The sequence below is a fragment of the Muscardinus avellanarius genome, assembly GCF_963383645.1.
Source record: "Muscardinus avellanarius genome assembly, chromosome: 5".
Lineage (NCBI taxonomy): Eukaryota > Metazoa > Chordata > Mammalia > Rodentia > Gliridae > Muscardinus > Muscardinus avellanarius.
In genome coordinates, this window is record NC_137790.1 from 107,872,137 (window position 1) to 107,887,731 (window position 15,595).

At 41.9% G+C, this 15,595-nt stretch overlaps 1 protein-coding gene across 4 annotated transcripts in view; it reads left to right on the forward strand.

Moving 5' to 3' along the window:
• GOLIM4 (golgi integral membrane protein 4) overlaps positions 1–12,904 on the forward strand; it is a gene marked incomplete at both ends in the record, with an annotated part of 93,858 nt that extends 80,954 nt beyond the window's left edge. For all 4 annotated transcript variants that reach the window (XM_080696399.1, XM_080696398.1, XM_080696401.1 and 1 more), the window contains 2 exons: positions 12,423–12,503; positions 12,761–12,904. In XM_080696399.1, the coding sequence (XP_080552525.1) occupies positions 12,423–12,503; positions 12,761–12,904 (225 nt within the window). The remainder of the gene's footprint in view (positions 1–12,422; positions 12,504–12,760) is intronic.
• Positions 12,905–15,595: the final 2,691 nt, after the last annotated feature.

Here is a 15,595-nt window from a genome sequence, read left to right on the forward strand (position 1 = left end):
CCAACCCTTTTTATTTTTTGAAACATGGTATCTCTAAGTTGGTGAGGCAGGCATCCAACCTGCAGTCCTCCTCTCTCAGCCTCCCAAGTCCTGGGATTATAGACATGTGCCATCATGCCGAGCTAGAATTCTTGTAACAGTATTTGGGACCCTACTTTCTAACTCCGCACACAGGCACCCCGGTTGACCCCATCACTGAGGGTTACTGCCAGGTACCTCTCTGGAGGCCCAGTGTAACTGTCCTCCCTGTTCCCTGAGCATCCTGTGTTTGGACTGTATTGGCATTTTTTCCTGGCCTTTCCTGAGATGGCTAATTTTTGCATCCTCTTGCCTCTTTCCATCATTCCTGGGTCTTCCCTAGAGAGAGGAAAGGAGTTGTCATCAAATACCATCCAGACTCTAGTGATAGTGAGAAATGAAGTGCTCAGCAAGCGGCAGCAAACTGGAAGAGTGGGCTGGAGACACATGGTGCTGCTTCTAGGTGTCTGTGCTTTGCTCTTCTCTCCACTAAACCCCACTGACTCAGGCCACAGGCCTGCAGCTGCCCATCCCTCCCCCAGCCACAGCCCGGTCCGTGGCAGTCAGCACTTGCTCCTCTGGAGGAGCTGTGTCTTGCCAGGGCTTTATTGCCCAGGGGGACAGCCATCAGACCTGAAGACTCAGCTGCAGGTGCAGGTGACCCAAAACAAGTGTGAGTTCAGAACTCGCATTTTCCTTGCCTTTCTAAAAATCTGATTACAGACTGACTTTTCTCAGATATGGAGATGGCTGTTATTGACCCCCCAGTTCTTATTGTTGGGCACTGCACAGTGAGCCTGTCTCATCACTCTCTCTTGCTGCTTACATGCCAGGTATTTGATCTACTTTTCAGCCAATAAGACAAGTTGTGACATTCTCAGAATGTGTTGTGTGTACTTTAAAGTTACTTAAATGTTGGCAGGCAAAGTGACTCATGCCTAAGCCCAGTACTTGGGAGGCTGAGATAGAGGATGCAGGTTCAAGACTAGTGTGCGGTAACATAGGCCTTCAACATCTTAGCAAGACCCTGTTTCAATTTTTTTTAAAATAAATAGTGGCTAGAGTGTACCTTAGAAATAGAATGCCCCTAGGTCTATTACCAATATTTAAATGTTAAAAAATATTGATTAGATGACTGCTTGAAAAAATCTGAGTGGTTTTAATTTCTCCAGTGTAACAGAAAACAGATTAGTCTGAACACTCAGAAGAGAGCAAGTATTTGGTCACCTTCAGTGACTGGCCGAGCCACACCTGTGAATGACCACATCAGGAGGCTTCCCACTGGCAGAAACGCTGCCATTCAGCATTGCCCGTTAGGCAGGGTGATCATCACTGTAGCTAGGCTTGCTGGAGACTTTTCTTTTTCTTACATGCCACCGACGTCTTTGGGTCCCAGCATTTTTGACTATTTAAGGTTTAGTCATATGGTACCTAGCCCATTCAGCGGCATTTTCCTTGATAAAACCAATGTGGTAATATATACCACCAGGGGCAGGTTCGCTGGCCAAAGCCTATGACAAATTCAGTGACTTGTTTTCTTTTGGCCATTTACTTAACTTTATCCCATCACATAGATTTCATTTCTCAAATACATAAAACGTTAGATTTCAGTGGATAAAAATGAGTACCGAGGAGCACTGTGGAAGTCTTTGACAAAGCGTTATGTTAGCTTTACTGGAATACTAAAGAGGACCCAGTATAGAAGAGATGATTGTTGTGCGTACATTATAAGAGGATAATGTTTGGCTTCTGGCTGTTAGTCCAAGCATATTTTAAAAACCAATTAAAAACATCTCATTTTGTTCCTTATCAGTAATTCCTTTAAGATGAGTTTGAATTACTTTTGCCCCAAACATAATGAGTCTTACTAAATAATGTCTATATGTGAATCTATTCTATGTATAGCCAGAAAATTTACAGAATATTCATTGGTGGATTCCCTAAATTAGAGTAATATAAATCACTGGTTCCCAACCAAGATTATGTTGAAAACTGGTAAACTAAGTTTCCTATACCATATTCCAAGAGTAGAGAAACAAGGTTTTTATTTTATTTTATTTTTTAATTTATTGGTGCATTGTAATCATATATCACATTGGAATACAAGATTTGAGAGGATATACAAGCACACATCATCCAGTTAGCCCTCATCCAGCCCCTATCCCATTTCCTCCCCCTCCCTCGATCCCATGCTTGATTGGTGATTATCTTTGATACATTTGTTTACGTACCTCCTGAGTTTTAAAGAGGTTCCATCCTCCCCTATTCCATACCCTCTGATTGGTCACCTTAATTGCTTCACTATAGGGCCCTTTCTATAACTCGACCTCTTCCTGTTGCCCCTTTCCTCCTAGTTATTACTGATTAGGGTAAGCATCTGGTTTGTATTTTCTGCGATATTTCTCTGTGCACGTCACTTTGCAAGTACCGATCCCACTCTTGACAGCCCCAGCAGTGGCCTGGCTACCCGGTGGACTAATCCAGACCTCGCTGGCTCAAGCAGCAGCCTTGCCTCATGGGAGGCCCCGATTCTGGCCTTGCTAGCCCCCACACCGGCCTAACCCCTTGGCTGGCTCCGATCCCGGCCTCGGAGGCCCCAGTAGCGGCCTTGCCTCACGGCAGGCTCCAATCCCGGCTCGGAGGCCTCAGTAGCGGCCTTGCCTCACGGAAGGCTTCGATGCTGGTCGCTGGCCCCAGCACCAGTCTAACCCCTCGGCAGGCTCCTATCCCGGCCTCAGAGGCCCCAGCACTGGCCTTGCCTCACTGCAGGCTCCGATGCAGGCTGTTGGCCCCGGCATCAGCCTAACCCCTCGACAGGCTCCGATCCCGACCTCGGAGGCCCCAGTAGCTGCCTTGCCTCACAGCAGGCTCTGATGCGGGCCGCTGGCCCTGGCATCAGCCTAACCCCTCGGCAAACTCCGATCCCAGCCTCGGAGGCCCCAGCACTGGCCTTACCTGAGGGTAGGCTCCGATCCCGGCCTCGCTGACCCGGGCACTGGCCTAACCCCTCAGCAGGCTCCAGTCCCAGCCTCGGAGGCCCCAGCACCGGCCTTGCCTCACGGCAGGCTCCTATGCTGGCTGTTGGCCCCGGCATCGGCCTAAACCCTCAGCAGGCTCCGATCCCAGCCTCGGAGGCCTCAATAGTGGCCTTGCCTCATGGCAGGCTCTGATGCTGGCCCTGGCACCGGCCTAACCCCTCGGCAGGCTCCGATCCCGGCCTCGGAGGCCCCATCACCGGCCTTGCTTACGGTAGGCTCGGATCCCGGCCTCCCTGGCCCCGGCACCGGCCTAACTCCTCGGCAGGCTCCGATCCTGGCCTCGGAGGCTTCAGCATCAGCCTTGCCTCACAGCAGGCTCCAATCCCAGTTTTGCTGTGTCCGTCGCCGGCCTCACCCCTCGGCAGGCTCCAATCCGAGCACCCTCTTCGCCCAGCCATTTGTCCCACTTTCTTGAGGGTGCGTGGTGGTAGCATTCTGCCTCTGGGGTTATTACTTCAAAGGTTCCAGGTATAATGCATCAGATCTCTGCCTCCCCTGAGTACTGGCCACTGCCATTGCCACTGCCTCCACCATTTCAAATCTTTCCCAAGCTCTTTTTCCACTTTGAATGTTTTCCAGTGTTCCTAAGCATGTGCAACGGTAGCATTTGACATTTGGTGTAATTTCTCCAAAAAATAAGGTTGGTAGGCTCCAATTTCTGCTTCTCCTGATTACAAGTCTCCACTGCCATCGCGGAGACCACTTGCAACACCGCCTTTCTCCTAGGTCTCCGCTAAACTCTCTCCTTACAGGTGATGTCCAAGATTCTTAAGAATGTAGAGAAGAAGCAGTCCTCCTTCGCGGGGAATTTTTCCAAAAGTTCCAGTTCATTTGGCTAAGTTTTGTCTGCATCTCTAGTATCCTGGCTTCCGCCACGGCCTTCTTGACCCCTCTCTGATATTTTTCTTTTTTCTTTTCCTTTTTTTTTCTTTTTTCTTTTCTTTTCTTTTCTTTTTTTTTTTTAAATAAGAGAAGACAGTATGTGTGGTTTGAGGAGGTAGTGGGATCAGGCACTCAGTAGCACTGTGACCCGGGCCCGGTTTCCCCAGGGGTCCAGCGTGTTCCGCATGACTCCACCTGGGGCCCAGAATCCTGCGACCTGGGCCTTGGCTCTTCCAGGGGTCTGGCATACCCCGCCTGACCCCGCCCGGGGCCCAGGGCCTTGCGACTGGGCCCTGGTTTCTCCAGGGGTCTGGCGTGCTCCGCTCAATCCCTCCCGGGGCCCAGGGTCCTGCGACCCGGCCCGGTTTCTCGGGGTCCCGCATGCCCTGCCTGACCCCCCCCACCCCCGCCAGGGCCCAGAGCCTTGCAACCGGGCTCTGGTTTCTCCAGGGGTCTGGCGTGCTCCGCTCAATCCTACCCAGGGCCCAGAGTTGAGATACAAGGTTTTATAAAAGGAAGATTACCTCATGAGCTAGGGAGTTTTAACCGGCCTCCATTTTTATTCTAGGAAGTGGTTCCCAGTCTTTACTGTGACCAGTAATCATCTACAAGAATTTATGAAAAATGTAGATCCCTGGACCAAACATTTGGAAATTTTGGTCTTTTCTATTGCAGGGCCTAGAAATTATTCACAAGCCCCCAGACCCCCTGCTCAGCTGATGCTGTTTTGGGAACACCCTGTTTAGATACATAGTCCTGGTGCACACAGCAGCGGGTGGACTTTGGGAAGTGTGACCCTCCTAAACACGCATGAAGAAGGCTGTGCCTGTCCCATTTGCTAAAAGGGATCCATGACTCCCAAACCCTATATGCACAAAAGATTAAAGAGCGTTGATTTTTATCGAACCCTTTTACTTTTACACATAAAAAAGCTGAGCGTGGTGGCGCACGCTTATAATCCCCGGGCTTGGGAGGCGGAGACAGGAGGATCACGCAGGTTCGAAGCCAGCCTGTGTGCTGGCTTAAGAGACCCTGTTTTCAAATAAAAATATAAAAAAAAAATAGGTCTGGGAGTGTAGCCCGGAGGTACTTCCAGCAACCCCAGGACCACCAAAAAAAAATTGAGCTTTAGAGAAGTTATATTTTCAAGGTCACATAGTTTGTTTTTTATCATTATAATTAGAGCCCACTGAGATCTAACATTAAAGGATGTCTTTTTTAAGGATACCAGGTATATATGGGAGATTTCTTTATAGAAATTAGTGAATGTAGAAAGAATGATGGAATTAGTCATTTTCTTAAACTCTTAATTGAAAGAGCCTTTGAAGCAACAGTGAGATACACAGAGGTTGAGGACTTTTACTGTGGCGGGGTCAGGCTGTCGCCATCTGAGCTCACTCATCGGTCTCAGCTTCACTAACAGAACAAACTAACATCATGAGGTGTTGGGAATATTAAGTACATAGCACCACTGCTGATATACCCTTGATTTTTTATTTGAACAAGAATTAACTCATGCCTTTAATTTTGGCTTGCAGAAAATGTGGAGGCTGGAGGGATGGGTGAAGTGATACCATACAGAAGCAGATGCATCCAGAATGTGGATCTTTCCACAGAGCAAGTCAGTAGCATCAAGAAAAAAAGAAGGGAGGGTCAGGTGTGGGGTCACATTTCTGTAACCCTAGTACTTTGGAGGCCAAGAGAGGAAGCTCAATATGTAGTTTAAAAAAAGTATTGGGAAGCCCTTGTTATGTTTGGCCTTGACCTTTATTTAATTCATTAAAACAAACACACTTAAATAAACAACTTAAAAACCAAAATGTATATGCATGGACTAGACATCAGATAATTCCATGGAATTATTGGCTCTATCAGGTGTGATAATAGCTTTATGATTATATAAGAATATGTCTGTTGCTTTTAGAGATATATGCTATGACTTGATTCCCAGCACGTTAAGTCATTGAGCAAATAGGAAAGTCATAGGTGATGCAGGTTCAGCAGTATTGTGATAATTTGAACTTTGGAGATAGCTATAAAGAGTTGGTTGAATGCCTTTTTTATTGTGTGTTTGAAGATTTTCATAAGAAAACAGTTGACCGTATCTATCCAGACAGAAAAGCTGCAGCACTCAGGCTCTAGGCAGGTCTGCCTGGCTCCACAGTGTGTTAGGAGGTGGCAAGCTTTAAATTGCAGCCTGTTTTATAAATCAAGTTTTACTAGAACACAACCATGCTTATTTGCATACTGCTGAAACGAACTTGCTCAGTCCTGGGGGGCAAATCTGGCACTGAGTCCGTTTGGGACCGAGATCCTCAGAAAGATGGACAAGGACTTAGGTTGCGGTTCTGCAGCCACTTATCTGCAACGATTTTTTCATTTTTATGAAATAAACTCCTTTAAGTTCCTGTTCACGGCGCTAAACGTGGAGATTCCTCTCCGGGAGAATATGTGATAATAAGTTTTAATTTCCATGACCAGTATTTATGCCCTATACCCCGTGTAAGCACCAAAGGACAATAGTGAGGCATTAAGTGTAAACAAGATAAACAGGATAAAAGAAGATCCATGGCGTCACAGTTTAAGATTTTGGGACTAGGTGATTGAAGTCACTCCCCTTGGCCTTTGTCATTGGAATCAGGTTTCTGGCCTTGGGTGAGCCTTAAAAGGGGCAAGGTCTGGAGTCTGGAAAGGCATCCGGAACAGGCAGGCATCTGTAAAGGTGGGGGTTCACACCCAAAGTCCGTTTTGGGGGAAATTCAGTCTTCTAGGATCTCCTTTGGTCCTTCCAGAGTCCTTTTGTCTCTAGGGCTTAGTCCAGGCCCTCCTTTATCAAGATCCATGGGCTGCGTTGCAGATTTGTCCGGTCCTGTCTGCTCCGCCATCCCCTATGAGGCAGTACTTATAGTACAGTTAGTAAAACAGGGCAAAAACATTATAACACAGGTGATTGGATTTCTATAATTGTTCTTTAATGCATGATTTGGGGGCAGACTTTTGAGTTTTTTACTGTCCTGCTGCTGAGTCCTAAGATAGGCTTGTTAAGGCCAGATAAGAGCTTATTAGCATCTCTTAAGAGGAAAAACAAATGGCCCAGTTTCCAGAGACAGATTTACATCTCTTTGGGAAATGGGGCAAGAGGTGGGTTTGCAGCTCCCCCTGCTGGCAGAGAGGTGCTGGGAGCTCAAAGGACCTGCCTGGGGGGGGGGGGGGGGCAAAGGAATTTTGCAGCCCCTGAATTCTGGCTGCCCTTTACTAGAAAATTTATCTTTCGTGGACTCAATTTCTTCCACAGTCCTAATTCTTGGGATCCTGTTTTAGATCATCGGAGCTTATTAATGTAGAAATGTAAGAGCAGGGAGTATTTCTGCCAGAGATGACGCCTCCTTCCTCAGGGCGTGGCCTCCTTGGACCTTGCCAATTGATACAAGTGTTTGTCACGCTCTATGCGAGGGCGGGCGGTGGCATATATTGTGCTGCATTTGTATAATTGTGACAGAGCCCTAAATAGTTACTGTCAGGCCCTTAACATTCAAAGTTTGCTGCCCCAGATTTATGTTTCTTCCACTGTACTGCATAGTTTCAAGGCAGTTCTTTTGTACTCTTAATGAAACCATGTTTAGAGTTCACAAATAATTTTTCACTATGAAGGGTATAGAAGGCACATCTTTGTTCATCAAAATAGACACTTCAGCAATTTCATAATGTTTTAGTTAGACCTTCATGTAGTCTCAAATAGGACTTCATTGTTTTCATGCTACTGCCATGCAATGTTATTATGAGGTTCTGTTACTGATGACAGATGTCATGGGCTCCTGACAGAGCCACAGGGTGAGACAAGGGGTCTTTAGCTCTCTCCACCAGGAAATCTGAAAACGGAAGATATTCTGTGCCTCAGTCTTCAGATTGTACTTTATTTGAAACCAGTGTGATGCACAACTGTGTGTCCAGCCAATACTGATATGAAGATCCATGGAGGCGTGCTCTTTGGGCATCTTTGAAGAGTCTCCTTTGTAGGCTCCTGCAGGTTTAGTTCTCTTAACCTGTGAGGCTGCGGTTGATTCTTGTCTCCTGTGAGCTGGACACCTTGGGGCAGCACTGAATGTTTCTAATTAGAGCACCTGCATACTTTCCCTTGGCCATTCCTCAAGTTTTCAACAGCCAACACCTCAACTCTCCACAGAAAGATATGTAATTTTGTATACCATAATCCTGGGAGGGAGCAGGATTCTTCTTTTTGAACCAGTATGCTACCTTATGCCTAATTCATGGTCAGCAGTTTTTTGAAATACATTCAAATGATTTAAGTTTTTTGGAATGTATTGGTTTTCAAAATAGTTAACGAACTAGAGAAGGTTTTATTCTATAATACTGTGAGGTGTGATCATTAAACAGATTATTTAGCAAACATATTTGGATGCTTCCTTTAAGTAATTGAGATCAGTGAAGCAGTAATAATAGTGTATACAAAAGAAAAATATTTAAAACCAATGTCATAAATGGAGACAGTCATTAGAAACTATTTCATTAAGAAATTTAAAAGATTTTGCTTTATTTTCTGGATATTTTATCTAGACAAACTGATTCTGTGTATGTGTGTGTGTGTGTGTGTGGTACTGGGGTTCCTGGAAACCATTCTACCTCCGGGCTACACTCCCAGACACCTATTTTTAAATATTTTTTATTTGGAAACAGGGTATCTTAAGCCAGCGAGGTGGCTTTGAACCTCCGCAATCCTTCTGTCTCCGCCTCCCAAGCGGGAGGGTGGATTCTAAGCATGTGCCACCATGCCCAGCATGACAAACTAATTCTTTTTTTTTTTTTTGTATCATTTTTTTTAATTGGTGCACTGTATTCATACATCATAGTGGGATACATACTTTTGTAGACATACATGCACACATTGCCCAGTCAGCCCCCATCCGATCCCCACCCCATTCTCTCCCCATCCCTCCCTCCCATGCTTAGCTTAGTGATTGACATCTAGTATTATAGCAATTTATCCAAAATTAAAAATGATAATCTCACATAACAGTTTCATTTGTCTGATACCAAGCTTTTGATGACTTAAAGATAACATTTCAATATTTCTTTTTGCTTTCTTTCTTACCAGAGAATCTATTTTTTCTATTTTTTAGGTGAAACTATCATATATTTATATATTTATTTTTCAGAAAAAAAATCTATCCTAATATGGAATATGGACTCTAGGTACCCACAACGATCTTGAAAAAGAACAAAGCTAGAAGATATATATTTTCTGATTTCAAACCATATAAAGCTATAATAATTGAAACAGTGTAGTACTATTCTAAAGGCAGATATATAAACCATTGGAGTTAAATAAAAGCCTAGAGCTAAATTCTTCCCTATATTGTCAAGTTATTTTTGACAAGGTTTCCACGAACATTTGGTGGTGGGAATAATAATCTAAATAATAATCTAAATAATCTAAATAATAATCTAAATAAATAATCTAAATAATAATCTAAATAATCTAAATAATCTAAATAAACTAAATATTGTTGAAAAATAATAATTACATGGAAAAGAATAAAATTGGACTCTTACCTAATCCCATATACAAATATTAACTCAGATAAAAGACCTAAATATAAATCTTAAGACTATAAACTTTTAGGAGAAAATCTGGGTCATTAAACCTCACAACATTGAAATTGGCAGTGATTTCTTGGATATGATTTCAATGGCACAGCCAACAGAAGAGTATACAAACTCCCTAAAAAATAAAAAACATATTGTATATCCAAAGACAATGTAAACAGAGTTAACAGTTACTAATAGAATGGGATAAAATATTTCCAAATGCTATATCTGAAGGTATATTAATATTCCAACTAGAAATCCTAAAAATTAACAACAATAAAGGCAAACAATACCCTTTAGAGATAGGTAAAAGACTAACATAAATAATGAATCTCCACAGATAACCAATCTTAGTTGTCTGTTGGATGGAAAATCTTGTTTCTCTAGTTCTGATGTGTGTTACCTATTTCTTCTTTGTAGTTAATCTCTTTGAGTATTTTCTCTAGTGCTGGTTTTGAAGACATAAATTCCTTCAGTTTCTGTTTGTCATGGAAGTTTCTTATTTCCCCATCTAATTTGATAGAAAGTTTTGCTGGGTAGGAAATTTTTGGCTGGAAGTTGTTTTCTTTCAAAATTGGGAATATGTTACTCCAAGCCCTTCTGGCTCTCATAACTTGGTTTGGGAAGTCTGGAGTGATTCTAATTGGTTTGCCTCTGAATGTCACTTGGCCCTTTGCTTTTGTTGCCTTTAAGATTCTCTGCTTGGCTTCCACATTGGTCATTTTGACAATTATGTGGCGTGGGGATCCTCTTCTCCGATCCTGTCTAAAGGGAGTTCTATACGTTTCCTGGACCTGCGTATCGACCTCTTGCTCTATGTCTGGAAAATTTTCTGCTATTACTTTCTTGAAGAGATTGTTGATCCCTTTGGTTTCACTTTCTTTTCCCTCCTCTATTCCAATTATTCTTAGGTTAGCTCTCTTAAAATAGGCCCATATTTCTTCAGTATCAGATTCCTGCTGTCGGATATTTTTTTCTAGATTAGAAACTATGCGTTCATTTTTGGAATGATCATCTTCTAAGAGCGAGATTCTGTTCTCCATGTGGTCTAATCGGTTGTTTGTGCTTTGAATTGAGGCCTTTACTTCATTAATTGCATCCTTTATCTCTTTTTGCCTCTCTCTGAGTTCTTTTCGAAGCACCTCTATTATTTCTACAGTTATTTTCCTGATTTGATCTTCTAGAAATCTCTGATTTTCTGTTTTATTGGGTTCTGATGTTGTGGGGTTGTGAGTATTCATAGCTCCAGTATTATTCCTCTTTCCCATTATTTTGGAAGTTTGTGCCTTCTCTGGGTTCTTCCCTTGGATCACTATGACTTCACTTAAGGTGTTCTGGATCTCGAGTCAGTAGTATCTCAGACCCCACTACTCCTTTACTGGGTTGTATCACAGAGTCTCCGACCCAGAGAGTCGATAGAGGCTGCTTTAGACTGTGGGGGGTGCCAGGTTGCACGTTCTCCTATCGTGTGATATCACTGCCACCGCCACTCCCCCACTGGGTCAAGTCCCAGTGAGTACAGTACTGGGATTTCTCCGCTGTGGCCTGCAATTTGACTCACTGTTCTTGAGTACGCAGTTATAGCTGTACTGAATTCGGTGTATTCGGTGCTGCTGCCGCCGGTGGCAATATGGCGCTGCTGCTACGCTCTCGGCTGTGGGGCTGGCGTTTTTTTTCTTGGTTTTGATTTCCACTCTGAATCCCTGCAGCGTGTGCTGAGCTCAGCCACTGGGAGCTTTAGATGCCCTCTGCGCCGAGAAATCCCGCCTGGCTGTTCCGCAGCGGCTCACCTCAGCTTGCTGTGACCGTTCCGTGAAGTCGCTGCTGCCGCTGGCAGTATGGCGCTGCTGCCGCGTCCTCGGGCGTGAAGCCGCGTCCTCAGGCGTGAGGATCTCCTCTGTGGCTCTGTTCTCAGTCTGCTTTCTCTCTGGAGCCTGGTGATTTTTTTTGTTTCTCTGGTGATGTTGTTTTCTGGCTTTGAAAGGCGCTGATTTTGTGGTAATGGAGATTTGTTGTTAGCGGGGCTCTTAAGCCCCGCTTTTCTCGGTCGCCATCTTCCCGGAAGTCCTCCTAATTCTTAATTATAGAATAAACATATCAATTTTCCGTTACTTTGCACATCAGCTATGGTATGTTTATTATGTGTATGCCTTTACAGAGGATTTTTTTTGCATTTATTTACTAACTCATTTTTGGCTCATTCAGTAGTATTCATTGAAGTGATTTCAATGTGCCTGATGTATATCTACTTATAGAAGACACTGGATTGAGTAAGACCCAGGCTACTGCCTCATAGCACTCACATTTTGCCAGAGCTTGCAGGTGGAAAATGGGAATATGGAATTTTATGCTGAATTTCTTAAGTTGTTATCCTTGCAGAGTTAACCCTTATTCAAATAAAAAAAAAAAAAAAAGAAACCTAAAACACAAGAGTATTGGATTCAGAATCAGTCACACTGATTTTTGTAATAGATATATGAAACATTTCTTCATACCTAACAGACGAGTCAAACTCCCCCAACCCCTAGGTCTGGGGCTGGAACCCAGGGGTGTTCGACCTCCGAGATACACCCCCAGCCCTATTTTTAATTCTTTATTTTGAAACAGGGTCTCATTGAATTGCAAAGAGCCTCACTAAATAGCCGAGGCTGTCCGCGAACCACGATTCTCCAGTCTCAGCCTCCCAAATGCTGGGATTACAACCGTGCACTACCATGCCCGGCTTCAAGTCAAACTTTTGACTTCTTTTTTTTCCCCTCACATTTATTTTTAGTTTAATTTCACTTCTTCTACTTTTAAGAAGCTTTGCGGAAATCCAAACATGTTGCAAGTGTGTAAGTGATGAAAGCATCACACAGTATTTGTGGTTTCCTTTAGGTTCAGGAAGATTTGACTGAAGAGAAGAAAAGGGAGCTGGAGCGGAATGCTGAAGAGACCTATGGTGAAAATGATGGGAACGTATGTGTGGGATTTGTGTCAGCTGAGCAGGGTGGGCGCATGCGCACTGGAGGAGATATGCATGCGTAGTTAAGACGGGTGCCAGTAGAGAAGGGTGCCTAGAAGGTGCTGCTGAATTTGCCAGGCTTACCTTGAATTAGGAAATGTGAAAAAATGAAGATTAGGAGAGACTGCAGCCTATAGGGTGATTTTCTTCACTCGTCCCTAGCTCTACTCCTTATCCCTTCTTTTTTCTTTTTTTTCTTTTTCTCTTTAAGGCTGATGATAAAAATAATGATGGCGAAGAGCAAGAGGTTCAAGATGACAACCACCCCAAAGGCAGAGAGGAGCACTATGAGGAGGAGGAGGAGGAAGATGGGGCTGTTGTTGCTGAGAAATCCCATCGAAGAGCTGAAATGTAGCCATGTCCAATTTCCAGACAATGCTCAGCCAACAATTTTTTTTTCAAGCTGCTCTAAAATAAATATGCCTACTGAACTCTAGGATATTTAATTATATAAAAAACAAGAATTTAGACTTTTTTAACTTTTGTATTAGAAATGCTCATACATTTATATGAATATATTTTGATAACTTAGGTTAGAACTTCTTTTATATACAAACTAAACAGGAACAAGAGGAAAAACAATAAAGCATATCTTAGACTCTGGTCTCATTTTTCACAAACGTGATATTGGAGAGAGCATTGCCTTTGTATGTCTCGACATATTACCTTTTTTACTTCTAGGTACCCTGATGTTTGCTTTTGGTAAAATACAGATTTAAAAACAAGAAAGTAACTGCAAATTATTGTGCCAACTTTAAGGAGAATGGATTATTTACTAATTGTCACTCCTCCCAGGTTCCTGTGTGTGGTTCTGATGGAATGTTTTCCAGTCTATGTACAAGATCCAGTACAGTGAAACATGCATTTGGAAAGCTATTTTTATGGCAAAGTAGAGATTGTTTTTCAAGCTTTTCAGATCAGTTGGAAACATGTTTGGTATTATCTAAAATCACAACTTCTTGCTAGCAGTTGAATTTAAAAGATAATACTAAAACTTAATGTGACAATATCCTGTACTTTATCTAATTCAAGTTTCAAACAAGGTCTTATATGCCAGTGTATTCACATTTTGGAAGGACAGACAACTTGCTTAAAAACTAATTCAGTGTAGACATGTGCTTTCGGCATGAGCATCTGTTGACAGTATTTTTTTCTGAAATCACCTAGTGCTAATCTTATTTCAGTATCTAGTTTTTCACCATAATATCTATTTCTCCTTTAACCTCTGTGCTTCTGTATGTGATCACTTTGGTAAAAATTATGAAGACATACCAACTATATAATTTTATATGATTATTTTTCAAAATTATATGATGGTGCATACATGCATGACAATATGATAGACCATTGTGGTTTTTTTGTTCACTGGACATCAGTCTGGCTTTTGCCTCAAAATAAGAAAATTAAAAGTCAAAAATTTCACCTGAAATAAACATATTTCAGTTGCAAACGTAAGTATTTTAAAATATATAGAACTAAGTTATATAATATTGTGCAGTTTTTAAATAATACTTTCAAAGTAAAAAATAAATTTCATTTACTACCACTATTGTGTGAATGTAATTTTACTTTTTAATAACTGCACTCTTGTATGGTTTTAATTATCCCTGCCAAGCAATCATATATGTATGCATATGAGTGTTTTGTTCAAATGTATTTGGGGTTTCCAATAATCATAAATCAAATTTTACCTTTATGTATAAAAACCCTTTATGTAATGTAAAATGTATAATATTGTACATAATACTCAGAATACAATTATTTTGGTAAATTAGTTTGTATTTTTAATGTCCCAGTTGCAGTATTTAATTATTTGAAACACATTGAAACTTGGTAATAGTCAATAAAGCTATAAAGAGAAAATGCTAAATTTTTAAAGTATGTGATTTCTTATTAGTTTCTGATCTAACATTCTTTAGTTCTTTAAAGAAAAGTTGTGACTAGTATGAATTAATGAATTAAAAAATGCCTTTCTTTCAATATGATCCACATAAAAATTTTTTAAAAAAATTAAAAATCAGCTTCCTGAGGTATTTTCAAACAAAGTTACATTCATCTGGATGGCATGAAAATAAATAAATAAAATGCCTTTCCCCACCCACTCCTGTTTTTCTTTTTTTTTTTTTTTTTTCTACTTGAATTGGAAGTTGAATTTTCTCCCTTTAAAGAAAGAACAAGAATTGTTACTGTATTTGAGCCTAGTTGGGGGCAGGAGGAGACAGTAAATATAGGGCATGTTATGTGTATAGGCATAAATTTAAAAAAACTTGTAAATTTCCCAGGAAAGCAACAATTAAAACCATTCTAAGCTACGTATGCACTAACTTAAAGTATTTGGTACCAGTGACATAATCAGAAGAGAGACAAAGGCACATTTATTAAGGAAAAGTACAGTGAAGCCCCCCCCCATATTAGATTTAATGACTGGTTATTTGCAGGTGATCAGAAAGGTTAGAAGCATAAAAAGTATAAGCCACAGATGCCATCACTCCCTCCTGTAAAGGAAAGTTACCTGTATGTATGGAGTGCCTCCATGGTACAAGGAGCATGTGAAGAGAACCCCTTTCTCAGCAGAAGCCCTTTGTCTTCTGCAGCATTTGACATTCTTTATACCTGTGTTGTGTTCTTCATTTTGTGTTTGTTCTAGTTCTTTGATTACCTTATGGCACATCCATATCATGGCATATTGCGTAGCCATTAGTTCAGTTTCTATTTAGAAATTGTGTTCCTGTGGCTGTTAATCTTAAGTTTCTTACTTGCAGACTAGCTACTGCGTTTTTTTCACAAGCTGCACTGCTAATGTCTTCCTTAAATATCAGAGCTCTTCAGATTTTGTGCTGGAGGTCATGTCTCTGCTAACCCTCTTCCTGCCCATGTGTTCTTCATCTCAATTCACTAACTTCTTCAAGAACAAACATAAAACTTATTAATTCTGTCTTCCTGTGCTATAGCGGCTACCAAAATATTTTCAGATTTATCTACTACCTACTTCTGTCACCACTGTTCGGGTTCAGGCACCTTTTTTTTTTTTTTTATCTTTACCTGG